This window comes from Tympanuchus pallidicinctus, unplaced genomic scaffold (assembly GCF_026119805.1).
Source record: "Tympanuchus pallidicinctus isolate F22 unplaced genomic scaffold, pur_lepc_1.0 scaffold21, whole genome shotgun sequence".
Taxonomy (NCBI): Eukaryota; Metazoa; Chordata; class Aves; order Galliformes; family Phasianidae; genus Tympanuchus; species Tympanuchus pallidicinctus.
The window spans coordinates 2,941,171-2,957,614 of NW_026294733.1; the positions used below are offsets into that span (position 1 = coordinate 2,941,171).

Sequence of the window (16,444 nt, forward strand, 5' to 3'; positions counted from 1 at the left end):
ATCCCTGGCAAAATGCCCGCAGACGGAGGGGGCTCCCGGGAAGAGCCTGTGCCACGGCTTCGGGGGGAACGGAGCGAGGAGGGCCCCAGAGTGGAGTTCGGGGCACCGCGCTGATACTCACCTTCTCCTTCTCCACGAAGCCCACGAAGGCGGTGCGCTCGATCTCCACGGGCTGCCCCTGCCGGTCATACAGAGCCAGGACGAAGTGGAAAAAGTTGGACTTCCTCAGGTTGGAAGGAGGCTGCTTCTCGAAGTGAGCCCGGGCCAGACCCACTCCGCTGGGACCACAAAGACGCGGGTTAGCGGCAGCCCGGACGGCGCGGCCTCCCCAGGCTCTGTCCCTGTCCCACACCGGGGCCACACGGGACCCCTTTGGGCTCCCCGGGCATCGAGCATCCTCTCCCCGAACCGCCCCGCGGCTCTTCCTATTTGGTGGGGGAAAAGGCGCTGCCTCTCCCCGCGGAGAGCCGGGACCCGACCCGACCCCACCGTGCCGCGCAGCACCCCGCAACCTCCCCCCGACCCCGAAGCGGCACCCACCGGCCCTCTCCAAGGGCAGCGCCCTCCCGCAGGCGGCCCTGCATGGCGGGCAGCGCTCAGCCCAGCCGGCGCGCTGCCCCGCGGAGCGCCATGCTCTGCCACTTCTCAAAGTCGGCTCAAAGCTGTCACTGGAGCGCCCCGCGTGCGCCTTATCTTTCAGTTTCAGTCCTGCGAGCCCCTTCCTCCCCTCGGAGGAGCGCCGGGTAAACACCGCGAGGGCAGCCCGGGAGACAACGGGAAATATTTCAGGGTTGTCCCTGCAGAACTTTCCCTTCCTTAGAGAGCTCCGAATGGAGAGGCGGGAGGGGGGGGGGATGAGAGGTGCGGGGAGAGGTGGGAGACAGCGGGAGATGTCAACACGGAACTCGTGAGCTGCTGCCGGCTGCAGGGCTCGGGATACGGAGCCGACAGCTGATTTTTCTTTCCCCGGGGAAAGAGGATGAGGAGAAGGAGAAATGAGAGAGAAAGCGGAGCCGGGTGCAGCCCCATCATCTCCACCTCCCAGGTGCAGGGATTTCTTTTGGGGAAATCTAAGATAAGCGGCAGTGGTTTTACAGGGAGGCTTCGAATTAAATTTCTCCTCCGGAAACCTCTGCACAGTCCCCGCTTATCGGGGCGGGTGGAGAGGAGCTGCTGATCCTGGCGGGGATAAGGAAGAGAAATAAAGAAATACATTTTGGAGAATCCGTGCACAACTAGCAGCTTATCGGAGGAGGGAATCGTCGATGGGAGATCTTAAGGCTAAAGCAGCACCAACATAGTTTTGAAAACTCCTTCCTCCGCGCGAACACGAGACTAAACCCAATCTATTCCCACCTAGCAGAGCTCGCCGCTTCCTTTATTGTTCCTGTGATGATTTTTTTAATCAAAACTCCTTCCTACGGGACGAGGGGGGAATCAATATTTAACTGGCGACAGCTACGCGAAACTCACTGCTGGCAGCAGAGCTCCGGGGCGGCTTTGGGGCGGTGCGGAGCTGCCTACCTCTGCGCGGCCGTGCTGGCGTCCAGGACGCCCGCTCCCTGCATCCACGTCCGCACCGCGTTCATCCCCGCGCCGAGGGGCTCCTCCTTCATGCTGCTCCCGCTCCGCTGGATGCTTTCCTGGATCCCAAACATGAATCAGAAACAACAGCGCAAAATCTTCCTTCTTTACGCAGAAAAAAAAAAAAAAAAAAAAAAAAAAAGTGATGAAATCGCTGTTAAATGTTCTTTTTTGTGTGTTGTGCGTGTTTACTTTTTTCTCTCTCTCGCTGGAATCAAAGCAAGGCAGAGAAAGCAAACACAGGCACGGTCATTAAAAAAATAAAAATAAAATAATAATAATTAAAAAAATAAAAATCCAGAGGCGATCGGAGCGCGGCTGGGCGCTGCGCGTGCAGTTTGTTTGGGTGCGCGGAGGGGCTGCGGGCGCCGGGGGCTGCCGGCAACGCTCGCAGAGCCGGAGGAGAACTCGGAGTCCCTTTTGTATGAAGACACCCCTCGGATGGCAGCAGGCAAGAGGAAAAAAAAAAAAAAAAAAGAAAAAAAAAATCTCGGATGGCAGTTTAAGAAACAATAGGACGAACGGGAGCTGCGGCGGGCTCCGCTACATCAAGTGTCATTTTCCAGTGACAAGAGAGGCAAGTTTCCCCCCCCTCTTTTTTCCCCTCTCTCTTTTCTTTCTTTTCTCCCTCTTTCTTTTCTTCTCTCCCAGCCGAAGCGCTCTCTCTCCTCCCTCTTTCAGCCGAGCAGGAAGCGAGTTGCCGGAGCCGGGCGCACGCCGGGAAGGGAGCGGGAAGGACGGACGGACGGACCGAGGGAGACCCCGGGGCTCCCGGTGCCCGCGCCCCCTCCCTCTCCCGCAGCGCCGGGCGGACTCGCCGTCTCTCCCTATGGGAGCCACTTTGACTGTCCCCGCCGCCGAACACGAGCCCCGCAGCCCCGGCGGGCGGGGGGCGGGGCCTCGGAAGGCCCGCCCCCCCCCTCATTTGCATCGCGTCACCTCTTCCCCCTCCCTCCCTCCGCCGCCCCTCCGCCAATAGCGGCTCGCGCTACGCGGCCGCGGGGGCGAAGCCACGCCCCCTCATTAGCATCCCCCGCCCAGGAGCTCCGGCCGGCCCGGGGGAAAGTTGCCCCGAGCCCCCCGGGCTTCATTGATCCCAACGCGATCGCGCCTTTGTTCATCAAGGCGGCGGCCGCCCGCCGTGTCCCGCCGGGATCACCTCGGCCGCCCGTCGAGGGCCCGAAGCCGAGAGTTCCCCCGGCGGCTGGCTGTGCCCGCTACCACGCAGCCACTTCCTTCCCCGCCGGACCCCGGATGGGCAGAGCGGCTCAGCCCGGGACCGCCGCAAACCCCAAACCTCCACCGCATCCCCCCGCGTTCCGCCCCGTTCCGGACAGCGCTGCGGTGCTGCGCGAGAGAAGCGCACCGCTTCCGACCGGGACGGGACAGCGGAGAAACTCCGACGTTGGCTTCAATCCCCCGGGGGAAATAATACCAACAAATAACATTCGCGGTCCCTGCCCTCTTTGGGAAAGCGCTGGGACGGCCGCTCCGTGCCCGCCCCGACCTCCCCCCGCAGCCCCTCCGCTGGCGGACCGCGGGCGGGGCCGCCTCCCAGGGGCTGTTACGGCACCGGGCGGTGCCTGCAGGTGATGCCACCCCAACCGCAGCCCCTGCGGTGTTGGCACGTAGCATAACCCACACGAGGGGCAGCCCGGCGGGGCTCCCCACCGCCTGCAGGGCAATGCCGGACGGGCAATGGGCCGGGTTGACTCTGAATTAATTGTGGCTTTGCCTGCTGCCCCCATGCCCACTCCGAGCCCTTGCAGCTGGGCTACACCCACTCCCATCCAGAGCACGGCCAAGGGCCTCAGAGTTGACCCAGAGAACAGAGATTCTGGATACAACTACCCTTGCACAGCTCCATAAGCATCCCCAGGCATTCTGAGAACTCCATAGGAGCCTCTTCCCACCACCTCTATACATCACTACATGGGCAGTGACTGTTAAACCTCAGTTACCCAGCCCAGCAGCAGGCACACAGCCCCTGCCAGCACGCTGCTGGCACCAACAGCCACACCTGAGCCTGTGCTGTAGGGAAGTCCACACACAACTCATCCCCATTTCCACTGCGCTGTGTTCTCACACATGAGCTGCTGCAGAAAGCAAGTTTCCGCCTTCCCTGCAGCTGATATTTGAATTTTCATATAATCCTACTGTGTCACATCTCAGGGACACGTGGAAGAACACAGCCATAGAGCCACGCATGAATATTTACGCCATAGGTATTGCATAGGAGCAGTTTGGCCCCTGCAGCGTTTCAGCTTATTGGTCTTCTCCAGGCTGCTGCTGCAGTGGTTGTATCGTATCCAGCCTAAATGCCTCCGTGGTGAGATACATTTTGCAATTAAAAGCTATTTGCACCTGCACTGATTGCTCCTTTCCCAGGGCAAGGAGCTGCCAAGGGAGGAATAATGCGTTTGAATCGATATTCTGAGCAGTTGGCACAAATCTGTTATGGGGAATGGGGGAGCATCTCCATGCCTTTTCCTGGATGCTGAAGGAGGAGCAGCACAGCATGGGCTGAGGGCACCTCTGCTGGGCAGGGACAGCACTGTGACAGCAACAGGGACAACTTCCCCCCACTTTCTTCCTTGGACACACACACTGCACTGGTGATGTGGCAGCAGCTCCAGCCAAGAGCCAGCAGGGTGGGGGCAATGCTGCACTGGGCATAGGGCAGCCTCAGAGCCACTGACAGCACTGCAAGCAGCAAAGGGTTAAAGCCCAGCTCAACCTCCACAGGGGAACGTGAAAGGAAAGCAGAGCTGGGGAGAGTGAGAAATTCAGGAATGGGCAAAAAAATAAAGCGGGGAGGGCTGGTAGCTGGCACTGAGACTGCAGTGCCCCATTCACGCTGCAGGAGCCAAATGCTCCATGCCGGGGCTTTTAAGCAAAGAATTCCCATGCAGTTGGCTCTGACTTTCTGCAGGCCGGGTCTGGTCCATGGCCCGAGCTCACCTGCCCTGCTGCTGGATCTACAGAGCTGCCCTGTGCTGGGACACGGCCGTGGGTGCTCTCAGTGTACGACACACAGCAGAACACACAACCTACAGCTGCCATCTGCTGCCGCTGGGGATGGGCCTTGCTCCCCAAATGAGCGACAGCCACGCGGGGATTTTATCCTCACAGCACAAACTCATGGGACACACCTTTGCTTCACCAGCAAGGACAGCTTAAAAACAGGGCCAGGGGAGACACGGCTGCAGTACCCACAGTTGTGGGAACGGCAATCAGAGTGATCCCAGCATGGGGAGAGAGCATCCCAACAAGGCACCACAGAGGATGCACAAACGCCCTGAGAGGCTGCAGATCCCAAGGCCTCCTGCCACAGGAAAGCCTCTCCTCCCCAGCAGCACTTCCACGTAGGCCCAACGCCCTGCTCACCCCTGGCCTGGGTGTTTTCTGTCCTGTCTCAACAGAACAGCCCTACTTCCACTCTATAGGTCCCAACACAGGGAAAAAGGGGTTGGAAATGGGAATTGCTGAGAGAAAAGCCCCCTGTTCCCTCCTCCACACCCCTCACCAGAGGACAAGGCACCCAAAGGACCCGTATTGCTCTGCCCAGAGAAGGGAGATGGGAAGCGGGGCTGTGCTGACGGGAGAAAGGGAAAACAACTTCTGGCTTTGAGCTGGGACCGAGGGGCACAGAGCACTGGGGGCTGAGCATTTACCTGCGTTTTATGCTGGTGTGGAGAAAAGGGCTTGGGAGCATTTCACACATCACATCCTCCCCAGTAAAGATGCTTTGCACACGGTATTTTCTTACATCCACACTCCTGTGTTGATCCAAAGACTTCCCAGCCACAGACGAACCCGACGTCCTCTGGCAGGTGAGAGGGCTCAGCCACCGGAGGCATTTCATTCCTCCTACCCGACTCGTTCCTGCAGAGAATGAAAGAAAAGGGCTCATCCGTGGGACCGCGGAGCAGCACAAGGCTTCTTGAAAGGTGCAGGGGGAAGGTGGGACCAGACAGAAGGGTGACAAGAGCCTGCTTTTCCACAGCTGCTGTGAAGAAGCATCAGCAGGAGACCCGGATAGGAGCACTGCGTGCAGAAACTTCCTCCTGCTGCACCCCTGCCCTGGGGACGGCCCTTAGCTGGGACAGACGTATCCCCGCCGTGCCGGTAAACCCTTACGGAGGCACACAGGGCGCATCGCCAGAGCTCAGCCCTCAGTTCCCTCGGCAGCTCACCGGGAAAGCACGGCGAGGAGAGCCGGACTCCCACGGCCACCCGCGGCCCTCGGCGCTGCGCGGGGCGGGGCGGGCGCGGTGCGGGTCGGGGCCGCAGCGCCGCGTGGTTACAGCGCCACCTGGCGGCCACGCCGGGTACCGCCAGCCCCGGTCCCGCGGGGTGAGCGCGGCCCTACGGGTGAGGGAACGCAGCAATAGGAGACGCTTGTCAGGTCGGCCGCATTAATTCTGGGACTTGACGCTCAGGGTTTTGGCTGCTCTTGCTGACCATGTCTTTTTCTCTGGAAAGAACTCCAGAAGGCCCCCATGATTTCAGCAGAAGCGGAACGAAGCTCATCACTGAGGCTCAGATGTGGCTGGAGCTGGGTGCAGACCCACAGCCAACGGGACTTTGCCAAAACACAGCATAGCAGCACTTTGGTTAGAAAGGAGTTTAATACACAAAGAAGAACTCACTTTTTTACATACTCTCCTGAGCTTTGGGCAGCCTGCAGTTCAAGTTCAGGCTCTGCCTTGTTCAGAATGAGGGATCCCTCTGGCTTTATCTCTGTGCAGAGTGAATGCATCCCGCCGCACCTCCTGTGTTCCTTCTCAGGATCTCTTCTCCAAAACATTCAGCATGTGAGCAAAAGCAGTTACAGTTCTGGAACAGCGACAATCAGAGTGACCCCAGCATGGGGAGAGATCATCATTTCTACTGGGAACACCGTGTAGGCCACAGTCCTTCTAACATGGGGTATCTCATCAGAGGGAAAGCAGACTGAAACACTGAAACACCTTCCTGAATAGGAAATTCTGGGAAAGCACCCTTCACTACTTGTGTGCCTGCACAGGGATTGGGGCATCACAGTCCCCATCCAAGCACAGCTCCCTGTGCCTTCCCTAGAAGGGCAGCCAGTCGGAGCAGCATCTGCATATCTGTTACATGCACACACACACACAAACACACACACACAAACACACACACACAAACACACACACACAAACACACACACAAACACACACACAAACACACACACACACACACAAACACACACACACAAACACACCCCCATTGCAGATGACACACAAATGCTGCTCATGCTTCCCAAGCAGATGATCGCAGTGAGGCTCACACCCCACTCATCTCACTGCAGGGCTCAGGAAGCAGCAGCCACCTCCCAAAACGTGCTGCAAACCTGGAGGAACAACTTCCTGCAGTGCCGACACAGAGCCATTGTCGGGGTGTGATGGAGGAACTGCGAAACAGACGCAGCAACAACACCAGGGTTGGATTCAGGCCAGGGCACTTCAGGCGACTTGTAAAAAGTTCACAGCTCCTTTAATGGCTCCACCTGGCTCCAACAGGACCTCTGCTCTGTGGAGGAGATGCTGCGAGGGAAGCGTGCCTGAGGTGATATGAATCAGGCCGGTCCCTCTCGCATCACAGCGGCCTGGAATAGCTGTTGACCTGATGGAGTGTTAATGGGAACATTTATTTGTTTCTTTATCACTACAAAGATGTCATATATACTTACCCTGCTGCTGCCACCGTTCCCAAAGGGCTGTCAGCACAAGAGCCATTATAACACAACTGCCGGAGGTAATATTTTTTTTTTCCCCCACACATTATTTCTTCAAATGATTCTGTAAAGAGAGAAAGAACCGAGATATAAAAATTGCTGGTGAAAGAACAGAGCAGTAATGGGAGGCAAAGCAGCCTGCCTGCCTGCAGGGAGCACCATCACAGCACAGGCCTGGCACAGGATGGTCCCACAGTGCTACACGAGGATGTTGTTGGGTCCCAGGGCTCAGAGGGGCTCTTCCCCACCCGTGTTGTGAGCAGGTTGGGTTCATACAGCTCTGCCCTTTGTGGGGAGATGGGTGCAGGCAGTGCTGCTCTTCCTATTTCCGGATTATATGAAAGCACAAACCCCTTCAAAACACTTTGGTAACACAGTCATTAGTAAACAGTAATCAGACAGAACCTGCTTTTACCTGAGGCACAAATCCCCACGGCGTTTCGTTTGCACTACGTGCTGGCTTGACGATTCAGGGAAATTGCTAATGGGGCCTTTTATTGCTGGGTCACCAGTTCAAATCTGGCTCTGTCAGTACTGACCAGGAGTATCTGATGAATGTTTGATGACACGAGATGAAAATACGGGTTTTCATCCATTTATCAGTAGAAAAGCCCTTCAACAACTCCAGCCATCAAAGATGCGGCAGTGCAGAGCGAGGGCCCCTCTGCAGGGAAGGGCAGCTGGGAGAGCTGCACAGCCCTGGTGTCTGGCAGAGCCTTCCTGGGGATGAACCAACCTGCCCTGCACCGCACTGAGCGCTGCAGCCACGGCACATGGGGAGCCAAGCCCTGCATAGTTCTCAAAGGGAAAACGACCCCGGTGTGCTGGGGAAAAAGCAAACGTAAGGAAATCCAGGATGCAGGGCTGGTTGCTTTCAGTGCCAAATGGAGGCATTCATGATTTTGCAAGCTGGAAAGCTGTTCGAATTTCTCAATATTATGACGCCAAGCAAGCTGAAACTCAAATTTCAAAGTAACGGGTCAGAAGTTGGTAACAGTCCTTTCTTATTTTTTTGAGTCAAACAGCAGCCCAACAGAAACATAAGTTAGTGCCTAATTCAGCACCTTCAGTCCTCACTCCTGAGAAAGCAGAAAGCACTGGATGTGCAGCACTGTTGGAGCTGGGGTGGGGATGGCCATCAGTGCAGCTATGGGTCTGCAGGGCCACCCCACAACACTGCCTGGCCCCGAGCCGTGGCCATCCACAGCCCTCCATCACCTCATCTTTGGGGCTGACCCAGTCAGCAGGGGCAGAACACAGAGGGCAGGGGCAGCTGGAGGTGCCAGCATTGCCCCAGGGGTCCACGCCACAACTCCCCAAAATAAAGCGATGGGAAAACTCACATCCCACATAAACTCAGCTGGCGGAGCTGCTCAGCCCTGCTGAGGGAAATGGAAGCAGCATGAGAGCCATCTGCTGGGAGAGGCTGACTTCACCCGGTGTAAATCCAACCGCGGGGATGCTGAGAAACTGGGGAAGGCCGGGGGGTGCCGTGCCACTATCACTTACCTGGGTGCCACATTGAAAATCAAAGCATCCCTTTGGGGAATGACCCCTCTGATGAGTGCATTACCACAAACAGAGCACCTCTGCACTGCGCTGCTGGGTGAGAGACAGAGGGGCAACGGGAAATGGTTCCAAGCTAAAAGAAGGGAGAGGCAGAATGGACATAAGGCAGAAGTTCTTTACAACACGTGTAGAGAGGCAGTGGCACAGGTTGCCCAGAGAGATGATGGTGTCCCATCCCTGCAGACACCAAAGGTCAGCCTGAAGGGGCCCTGAGCACTGATGGAGCCGTGGGTGTCCCTGTTCAGTGCAGAGGGTTGGACCAGATGGTCTTTAAGGTCCCTTCCAACTCAAATTGTTCTATGATTCAGTGATTTGTTAAGGCTGCAGAAATGACCATTTCCACGCCAGTTACAAAATAATTACCCATAGTAACTTAATAATGAGCTTTTCCCTTTAAATTTTTAACACAGGTAGCCAAGAAAATTGTCAGTTTTAACAAGTTTAAATTGAAGTGATAAATGCCAAAGCTGAGCTAAAAGACAACAGCAAATTAGCAATTAAAGTATTTATGCAAGAAGGCAAAAGGTACTGTATGCAGATACTGTATGCAAGGAGCTGGAGAGCAGGGTTAACACAGCATCAGGACCTCAAGGACTGCACTGGAGCTGAGCTACACTTGGAACATAGATGGTGCATTATATTTGTAGGCTGCCTTTCTTTTTATTTTTGCTTACTTTCTCTTCTTTCCCTTTTTTTTTTTTTTTTTTTTTTCTTTTGTTGTTGTTTTCATTTGCTTGTTTAATTTCCCCCCCTTTCTCCCATTCCACCCCCGACCCCCCCCCCCCCCGTCCCCCCCCCGCCGTTGCCGCACTGCCGTGCATGGAGCCGCACTGCCCCGCCGTGGCCGCCGCTGTGGCACCGCGCTGCTCCTCCCGCTCTTCCTTAAACACACACACACACCCTTCCTACCATCTCCATCCTCCTGTCCATCCCGGTGATGAAAAAAGGGAAACAAAGCCCTCTAGAAAGCGGTTTGCAGACTGTTAGGCTCTGGGGAAGCTTGCACTGGCATCGGTGCAGACAGACCCAGCTAATGAAATCACAGCATGGTTGGGTTGGAAGGGACCTTAAAGCCCACCCGGCCCCAACCCCTGCCCTGTGCTGGCTGCCCCCCACCAGCTCAGGCTGTGCAGGGCCCCATCACCTGGCCTTGGGCACCTGCAGGGATGGGGCACCCACAGGGATGGGCAGCAGCGGCCACAGCAACCGCTGAGTAAAGAATTTCCCTCTGACATCTCCCATAAATCTCTCCTCTTTCAATTGAAAACCACTCCCCCTTGTACAATCACTACCTACCCAAAAAAGCCGGTCCCCCTCCTGCTTCTGAGCTCCTCTAAGCTCTAAGTAGGACCTGCATTGTTTGCCAAGAGCCGTCCTGGTGGGAGGAACCCAGCAGCCCAGCGCCACCAGGCAGCACTCGTGGCTCAGCATACATCCCTCATTCACACCCAGGGAAAAGGTGACCCGGTGGCTGCCCATAATTGTTCTCTCCAGCCCCAACCCTTTGCAAGAACGCCCAGAACTCATCAGACCCAACTTACATCCAACCTGAGGGGAGAAAGGCGTGCAGGCTGAGCTCCCCTGGAGCGCTTTGAGCCGCTTTAGTCCATTCCTGTTGGCACATTCCACAGCAGAACTCACCCAAACCAGGACCTCCAGTGCTGAGCTCAGCAGGGAGCTGACACACGTGGCTGCACCTCCTTACTTACGTTTCAGGGCCCAAAGAGCAGCCAGGAATCCCAGCAAAACTCGACACATCAGTTTGGGCTCCTCCTGCAGGTCACTGCTCTCCACCTGTGCAAAGGAAGGATATTTCCAACCTACAGGATCAACTGTATCCAAAACTCACTTGCACACACAAAGATTTCATCCTGCAGCCTGCTAAGGTGCATCTTGTTTCCAATTTCTCATCTTCCTTCACTTACCAGCACATCCTTTTTAATCATGGAAGGCCTTTGAGAAAGTAATTTACACCAGAAAACAAACAAGGGTTGAACCATTGCATGGAAGAATCTGTCTTTCAAGGACATTTCCTTCTAAATTGCACAATGTGGCTCTTAGCAAGGAAAATAAATAAAACTTAATCCCCCTGCATTCCAGCTGGCATTTTTTCCCCAAGCAAGCAGCAAACAATTCAATGAAAATTCAGACTATGGTCAATTAAGGGAGCGTGTATCATTTCATTTATAAATAGCAAATATCTATTCACACTCGGTGATTTTTATCCAATTAAGCCTGTTTTACATTTTAAATTCCTCTGATTTAACTCATTTACCCATTTCCCAGTCCCAGACTTGTCTCATCTGTTGCCGCAAAACTTTGCAGCCCTTCTGCTCTTGGGCTGCTGGTGGCTTCTCTCAGCTAACACAGATTTACTCAAGGATGTGGATTACAGCCCCAGGAAGCAGCCAGCACTGGGAAAGTCGTGCCTAATTATTTGCAACGCTAAGGGCTTTGATATATCATTATTTTATTTTGGGTTGGTTGCTTATGTGTGCAAACTGTTTTCTTTTCCAGCCTATTTAATCAAAGACAGTCATCTTTAGGTTTGTGTGTGTGTAGACATGACATACTTAGTATATTATTGATAAACTTACTCCAAGCTATAGAGGCCGCAGCATCCCACACTCCACCTATTTCTCCAAAAACCAGCTGGTGTTTGCTTTCAGGACAGCATCACCATCTCAAAGCCACAGAATACATTGGCTGAATTGTTCAGCAGCTACATGACAAATCCCTTGATGAAAACACATGGACTTCGCCCACCAGAGTCCATCCACGTTGGCACTGGATGTCCCCAGGCATGGCCAGCGGTGTCACACCCAGCAGAGAAGGCTCCTTGGGCTCTGGGAAGGGGCTGAGAAGTTAAATTGCCACAGCCAAAAGGAAAAACAGGCATTGTCAGGAAAAAAAAACACCTCAGGAGGGCTGAGTGGTAAGCAAACCGTGATATCTTTAATGAGATTGAAGATAATTATCACACACAAAAAGAACAGGAAAATTGCTACAAGTTTGTTTTCAAAGCTTCAGATACTTGGAGTCCAGATACTTTGGACTGTTTTAGGAAAAAGGCCGAGGTATCTTGGAAACAGACATTGAATGTAAAATGAACCAGGAAAGGTTACTCGGATTGAAGAGGATTTCTCACTCAGAAAAACCTGCATTTCAAGACCTTTCTGCCTTGGCATGAAATGAAGGGCTTCTCCAGGGATGAGGAAGGAAATGGACTCTTCTGCTGCAAGATCACCAACAGCTGAGGGATGTGGGAGCTCTGCCATTCACACCACAGCTTTCAGTGACAATTCCTCGACTTGTTTGCTCCTCTCACCTTCTGCAAATACATTTCAATACATTTCCCCGTGCCCAGAGCAAAAACTCCACATAGCAGCAGCGCTGGGAAACTCCAGGGGATGTGAACACAGCATGGCACCGTGTGAGCAGTGCTCCACCAACCAGCCAAGAAATCCCCAGCTGTCCCCATGACATCACCCTGCTGGAAGCATCTTGTGAAGCTCAAATGCTCGTCCATCACACCACCATCAGGAGGGCCACAAGATGGCAATTGCAAGCCTGCAGTGGCACCCATCAACTTACACACAGCTGTAAAGAAAATCAAATCATGCAAATGCTGTCCAAGAAGCAGCTCTGCACCAAAGTACCTCAGAGGTCAGGAGCGTTTGCTCAGGTGCTCTACAGAGCATCAGGATGGGGCTCATTTCATTCCTTCCCACTCTGTTCCCCCATAGCCTTCTCTCTTTTCTCCTCTTACAAAATTGCAGATTATTTCTTCTGCAAGGACCAACTTGAGTTTTGGCTGTTCTCACTTCATGCCTGCACTTCCTGATCTGTAAGCTCACTTGGCTTATCAGTGCTTTTTTCCCCACTTACTCCCATTCCTTGCAAGCTGATTTCTAAGTTCTTTCTAGAGCTGACTGAGCTGTGCACTTAGTTTGGTCAAGAGCAGCATTTCTGAGTTGGGGGAAAGAAATGAACATCCTCTGCACTTTCTGGTTCAGCTGATATTAACGCCCAGCAGTTCTCCAGCAAACAGTTGGGTTTGGTTTGCCCCAGTGGTAGCCCTGTGGCATCATTTCTCCTATGAGACAACAGGTGCCTTCCTGGTCATCCAGGCTACCTTCCAGTGCCACAGCTGTGCTTCTGACAATCCTGGCACAGTGTATCTTGTTGAATCCACTGCAGGCCTGTTGATTGTTAACAAGCATTTCCAGGTACACTCACCTCTTTCCAATGCTGATGTAAATCCATAGTTCTTTCCTCTCGCTTTTGCATTACCAATTAGCAATGAATAATTTGAGGCAGAAGTTAGCGTTCTTTGCCAGGAGATCAGCTGGGCTGAGGAATAGGAGGAGCAGGACTCAGATCACTGCAGTAGTGAAAAGGAAGAGTTCAAGAAAAACGTTCTCATCATTTTTCCTTGCCAACACTATGAGCTTTTATCAGAAGTTTTGCAATGATAGGTGAGGCACAAGGCAAACTTAAATTCCAAACCAGATGCAAGGAAACAACTGAGATACAGAATCACGAGATGATGCAGGTGACAATCCCATCCCATCAGGTGGGCAAAAAACAGGTTCAGCACAGGTCTCAGAGGCAGTAAGCAGCCTACACGGCCTCCAGGAACAAAAGTGCCTCAGCATTCTGCTACTGTTCCATACCAGCTAAGATTTGTAAGGAAATGCTTTAAAGGACCAGACCCACCTCTACCACAACACACAAATGAAAAGGAGGGGGAGAAAGAGCATCAGAAGTCCCACTGATGTCCACAGGTTACGGAGAGCTACTATTCCAGAATCTCCTTCTTGGAATTCCAGTATAAGAATCACATAACCAGGTGTAAAAATCTTCAAATGTAATTTATTAAGACATTCAGCTATGTCTGTCAGTCTACATCCAAATTTACTACTAAAAATAAAATAGTATCACATTTCACATTAGGAATACCGACTTTGAAAAACACTTGAGTCAAGCCTATCGTATAAATAAGTGACTAATTTCTCTTCATATCAAAATTCACATAAAAAAATTGCCTGCCCCCCTACTCCCATCTATTTCCCCACCCCAGTTCCTAGTTCTACTTGAAGCCATGATGAATGTAAAAAGTTAAGTACGGACATGTCCTTGTCAAAGAAAAAAAGGTGCAAACCTATTAACAGCTTTAGAAGTGGCATTTGCGGAGTCTGATCATACACAAGAATGTACTCATTCCCAAAGTGCAAATATCGCCAGAGTTTAATACTGCTTTAATTCAGCTGCAAGAATTAAACATGACACAGCACAGTACTGCAAGGCCTCTATCCGTGCCCTAAAACTCATCCCACTTTCCTCCTGCACGTGGTAGCGGAGGCCAAAGCGTTCATTAGAGTTTTAGTTTACTTCACGCAGCCCAGCCTGTGCCCATTATTAACAAAAGGTTCATATACATCAAAATATTGAAGACTCCATCATAAAAGTCAAGAGTCACTATAGATTACATGACTTAAAATGCAGCTGCCCACCCAAGAACACCCAAAGCATATACACGACGTTTTTAGAGTGCTTCCATCTTCTAAGTACAATCACTGCCGCTGTATCTTTGATTTTTGCTTACGTGCCATAAAAGAAATTGTCAGTAACCAAAGCTGCACCTCAGCCAGAGACCAGCAACTCACTGCATTTAACACCTCTCTGGGACGCCGGGACATGCAGCATTCGATGCCTTCCTCACCAAGAAAACAAAAGCCAGCACTTTGTCTGTCTGTCTGCAACTTCCCACAGACCTCCTGTGCTTCTCATCCCTTATCTACGTCTTGAAAACACTCGTTAACTTAAATTTATTTTCAGACATCCTTCCTGTGCCCACAGTTCAGGGAGCTTCTGGAGTCATTTCTACTACATCTCAGTTACCGCTACCAAGCAGCCCATGAAAATCAGCATAGGATATTACGTTTTGACCAGCATTAACAGCTAAACTTCTTTCACTGATGTGGAAGGATAGGTTTTCTTCTGCGTCAAACTAGGATCTCCGAAACGTGTTTGTTCCCATACCATCCTTTGTCACCTCAGAGCTGGATGCTGGCCCTCAGGTCTCGGGCAGGGCACCCCTCTGGGGCTGCCTTGAGTTCTGCAGCGCACGCTGCTTCCCGGCTGGCCTCACATGGGCTCGCGCCCTCATCCACACCCTGGAATCCCTCCGTCTCAGCAGAGCCCTCCAGGCCGTCCTGTCCATCACTCTGACTGGGGTTGTCTTCTGCATTTGCTCTCTTTTGCTCAGCGCCGGGGGGCTCAGCCCCATCTCCAGGTCTGACGTTTTGCTCTGCACCAGGATTTGGCTGTTGAACTTGCTCCGGCCCCAGTCCTTGCAGCTGTGAAGGGCTCTTAAGCTGGCAGTGGCACAGAGGGCAGGTTTCTTGCACGTACAGCCATTTCTTCAGACAGCCCGCATGAAAAAAATGGCTACACGGTGTGATCACAGCTGTTTTCATGTCCTGGAAGACAAAAAAAAGATTATTGGCAGGCCCATTCCTCTCACCCTGCACATGTCCTGCTTCATCTCATGGAGCAGCAGGCACAGAGGAGACAGAAGCAGTCCCCAGACAAGTAGAAGAATGTTTCTTGTTCATACCCACAAAGCTCCCACATTCAAATTCACACACACACACATCAGCTACGTGCCAGGGCTGACTGTTTATAATACATGGATTAGAAATGAGGCAAAAAACCTTGTTTACAAAATATTATCACACTTAAATAAAAGGATTTGTAGGATTGGAGTTGCTGAATTAGTTGGCTTAAGAAAACCTTGCAAGTGAAAACCAGCAAACTTACAGATGCAACAAACAAATTAAATAATGCTCTCAGAGAAGAGATTCACATGTCACCTCTCTGGTGTTTTAAACATTGCCATTCAATCTGGCAGCAGTAGTTACACTCTTCAAATAATTTGTATTCAAGTTTGGAATCAATCCAATGGCACCCTATTAAACCCAGGGTAGTTCTTTCATTGTCGTATATAGCTACTATTTGTATCCAAGAGAAAGAGACTCTGGAGCTGGAGGTGTGATAAAGATATCACTCCCAGCATTCATTTCTAAGGTCCTTACTTTGGCTGTCTTACATTAGATAGACCCATAACCTTTTGGTAATTAAGTTTCTGTTATAAAACTGACATTGCACATGAAGTGGAAGCAGCAGTGACTGCGGAGACTGAGCTGCTTCTAAGGATGAATAAGAAATCAGCTACTTGAGTACACCCTGCCTTTCAGTAACAGAATCTCACTAATGAAGAAAGGGCACACTCCCTATTGCTACTGAGAGCAGCTGAACCCAAACGTGAGAGTTTCAAAGAACCTCAAGGACACGGTTTGTTGCATAACTAGAGAGAAAAATAGAAAGTTTAAACATACCCAAATTAGTTTTTATACGTTAAAAAACCCTCAGCGCCAAAACTCTAAATCAGTTTAGACAAAGCAGGGAACTGGAAAATCCAAGCAGTTTATTAAGCACGAATGTGAGTCACTAAACATAATTCAAGTA

At 52.2% G+C, this 16,444-nt stretch overlaps 3 protein-coding genes across 13 annotated transcripts in view; 1 reads left to right on the forward strand and 2 right to left on the reverse strand.

Annotated features, from left to right (window-relative positions):
- The window catches only part of EBF1 (EBF transcription factor 1), a 266,492-nt gene extending 261,072 nt beyond the window's left edge, over positions 1-5,420 (reverse strand). For 2 of the 10 annotated variants that reach the window (XM_052684476.1, XM_052684475.1), the window contains exons 1-3: positions 5,259-5,415; positions 1,525-1,689; positions 122-278 (exon numbers count right to left, since the gene is read on the reverse strand). In XM_052684476.1, coding sequence (XP_052540436.1) covers positions 122-278; positions 1,525-1,658 — 291 coding nt within the window. In that variant the 5' untranslated portion in view covers positions 1,659-1,689; positions 5,259-5,415. Of the gene's footprint in view, positions 1-117; positions 279-540; positions 776-1,524; positions 2,473-5,258 lie in introns of those variants that run through there. The other 8 variants (XM_052684474.1, XM_052684473.1, XM_052684471.1 and 5 more) reach the window with 6 other exon arrangements.
- LOC128081333 (basic proline-rich protein-like) lies at positions 2,079-3,177 on the forward strand. Its single transcript, XM_052684447.1, has 2 exons — positions 2,079-2,084; positions 2,236-3,177. Exons 1-2 carry the CDS (start codon positions 2,079-2,081, stop codon positions 3,175-3,177), a joined length of 948 nt encoding a protein of 315 aa, XP_052540407.1.
- Positions 5,421-13,764: 8,344 nt separating the features above from the next.
- RNF145 (ring finger protein 145) overlaps positions 13,765-16,444 on the reverse strand; it is a 38,960-nt gene continuing 36,280 nt past the window's right edge. For both annotated transcript variants that reach the window (XM_052684746.1, XM_052684747.1), the window contains exon 11: positions 13,765-15,396. In XM_052684746.1, coding sequence (XP_052540706.1) covers positions 14,971-15,396 — 426 coding nt within the window. In that variant the 3' untranslated portion in view covers positions 13,765-14,970. The remainder of the gene's footprint in view (positions 15,397-16,444) is intronic.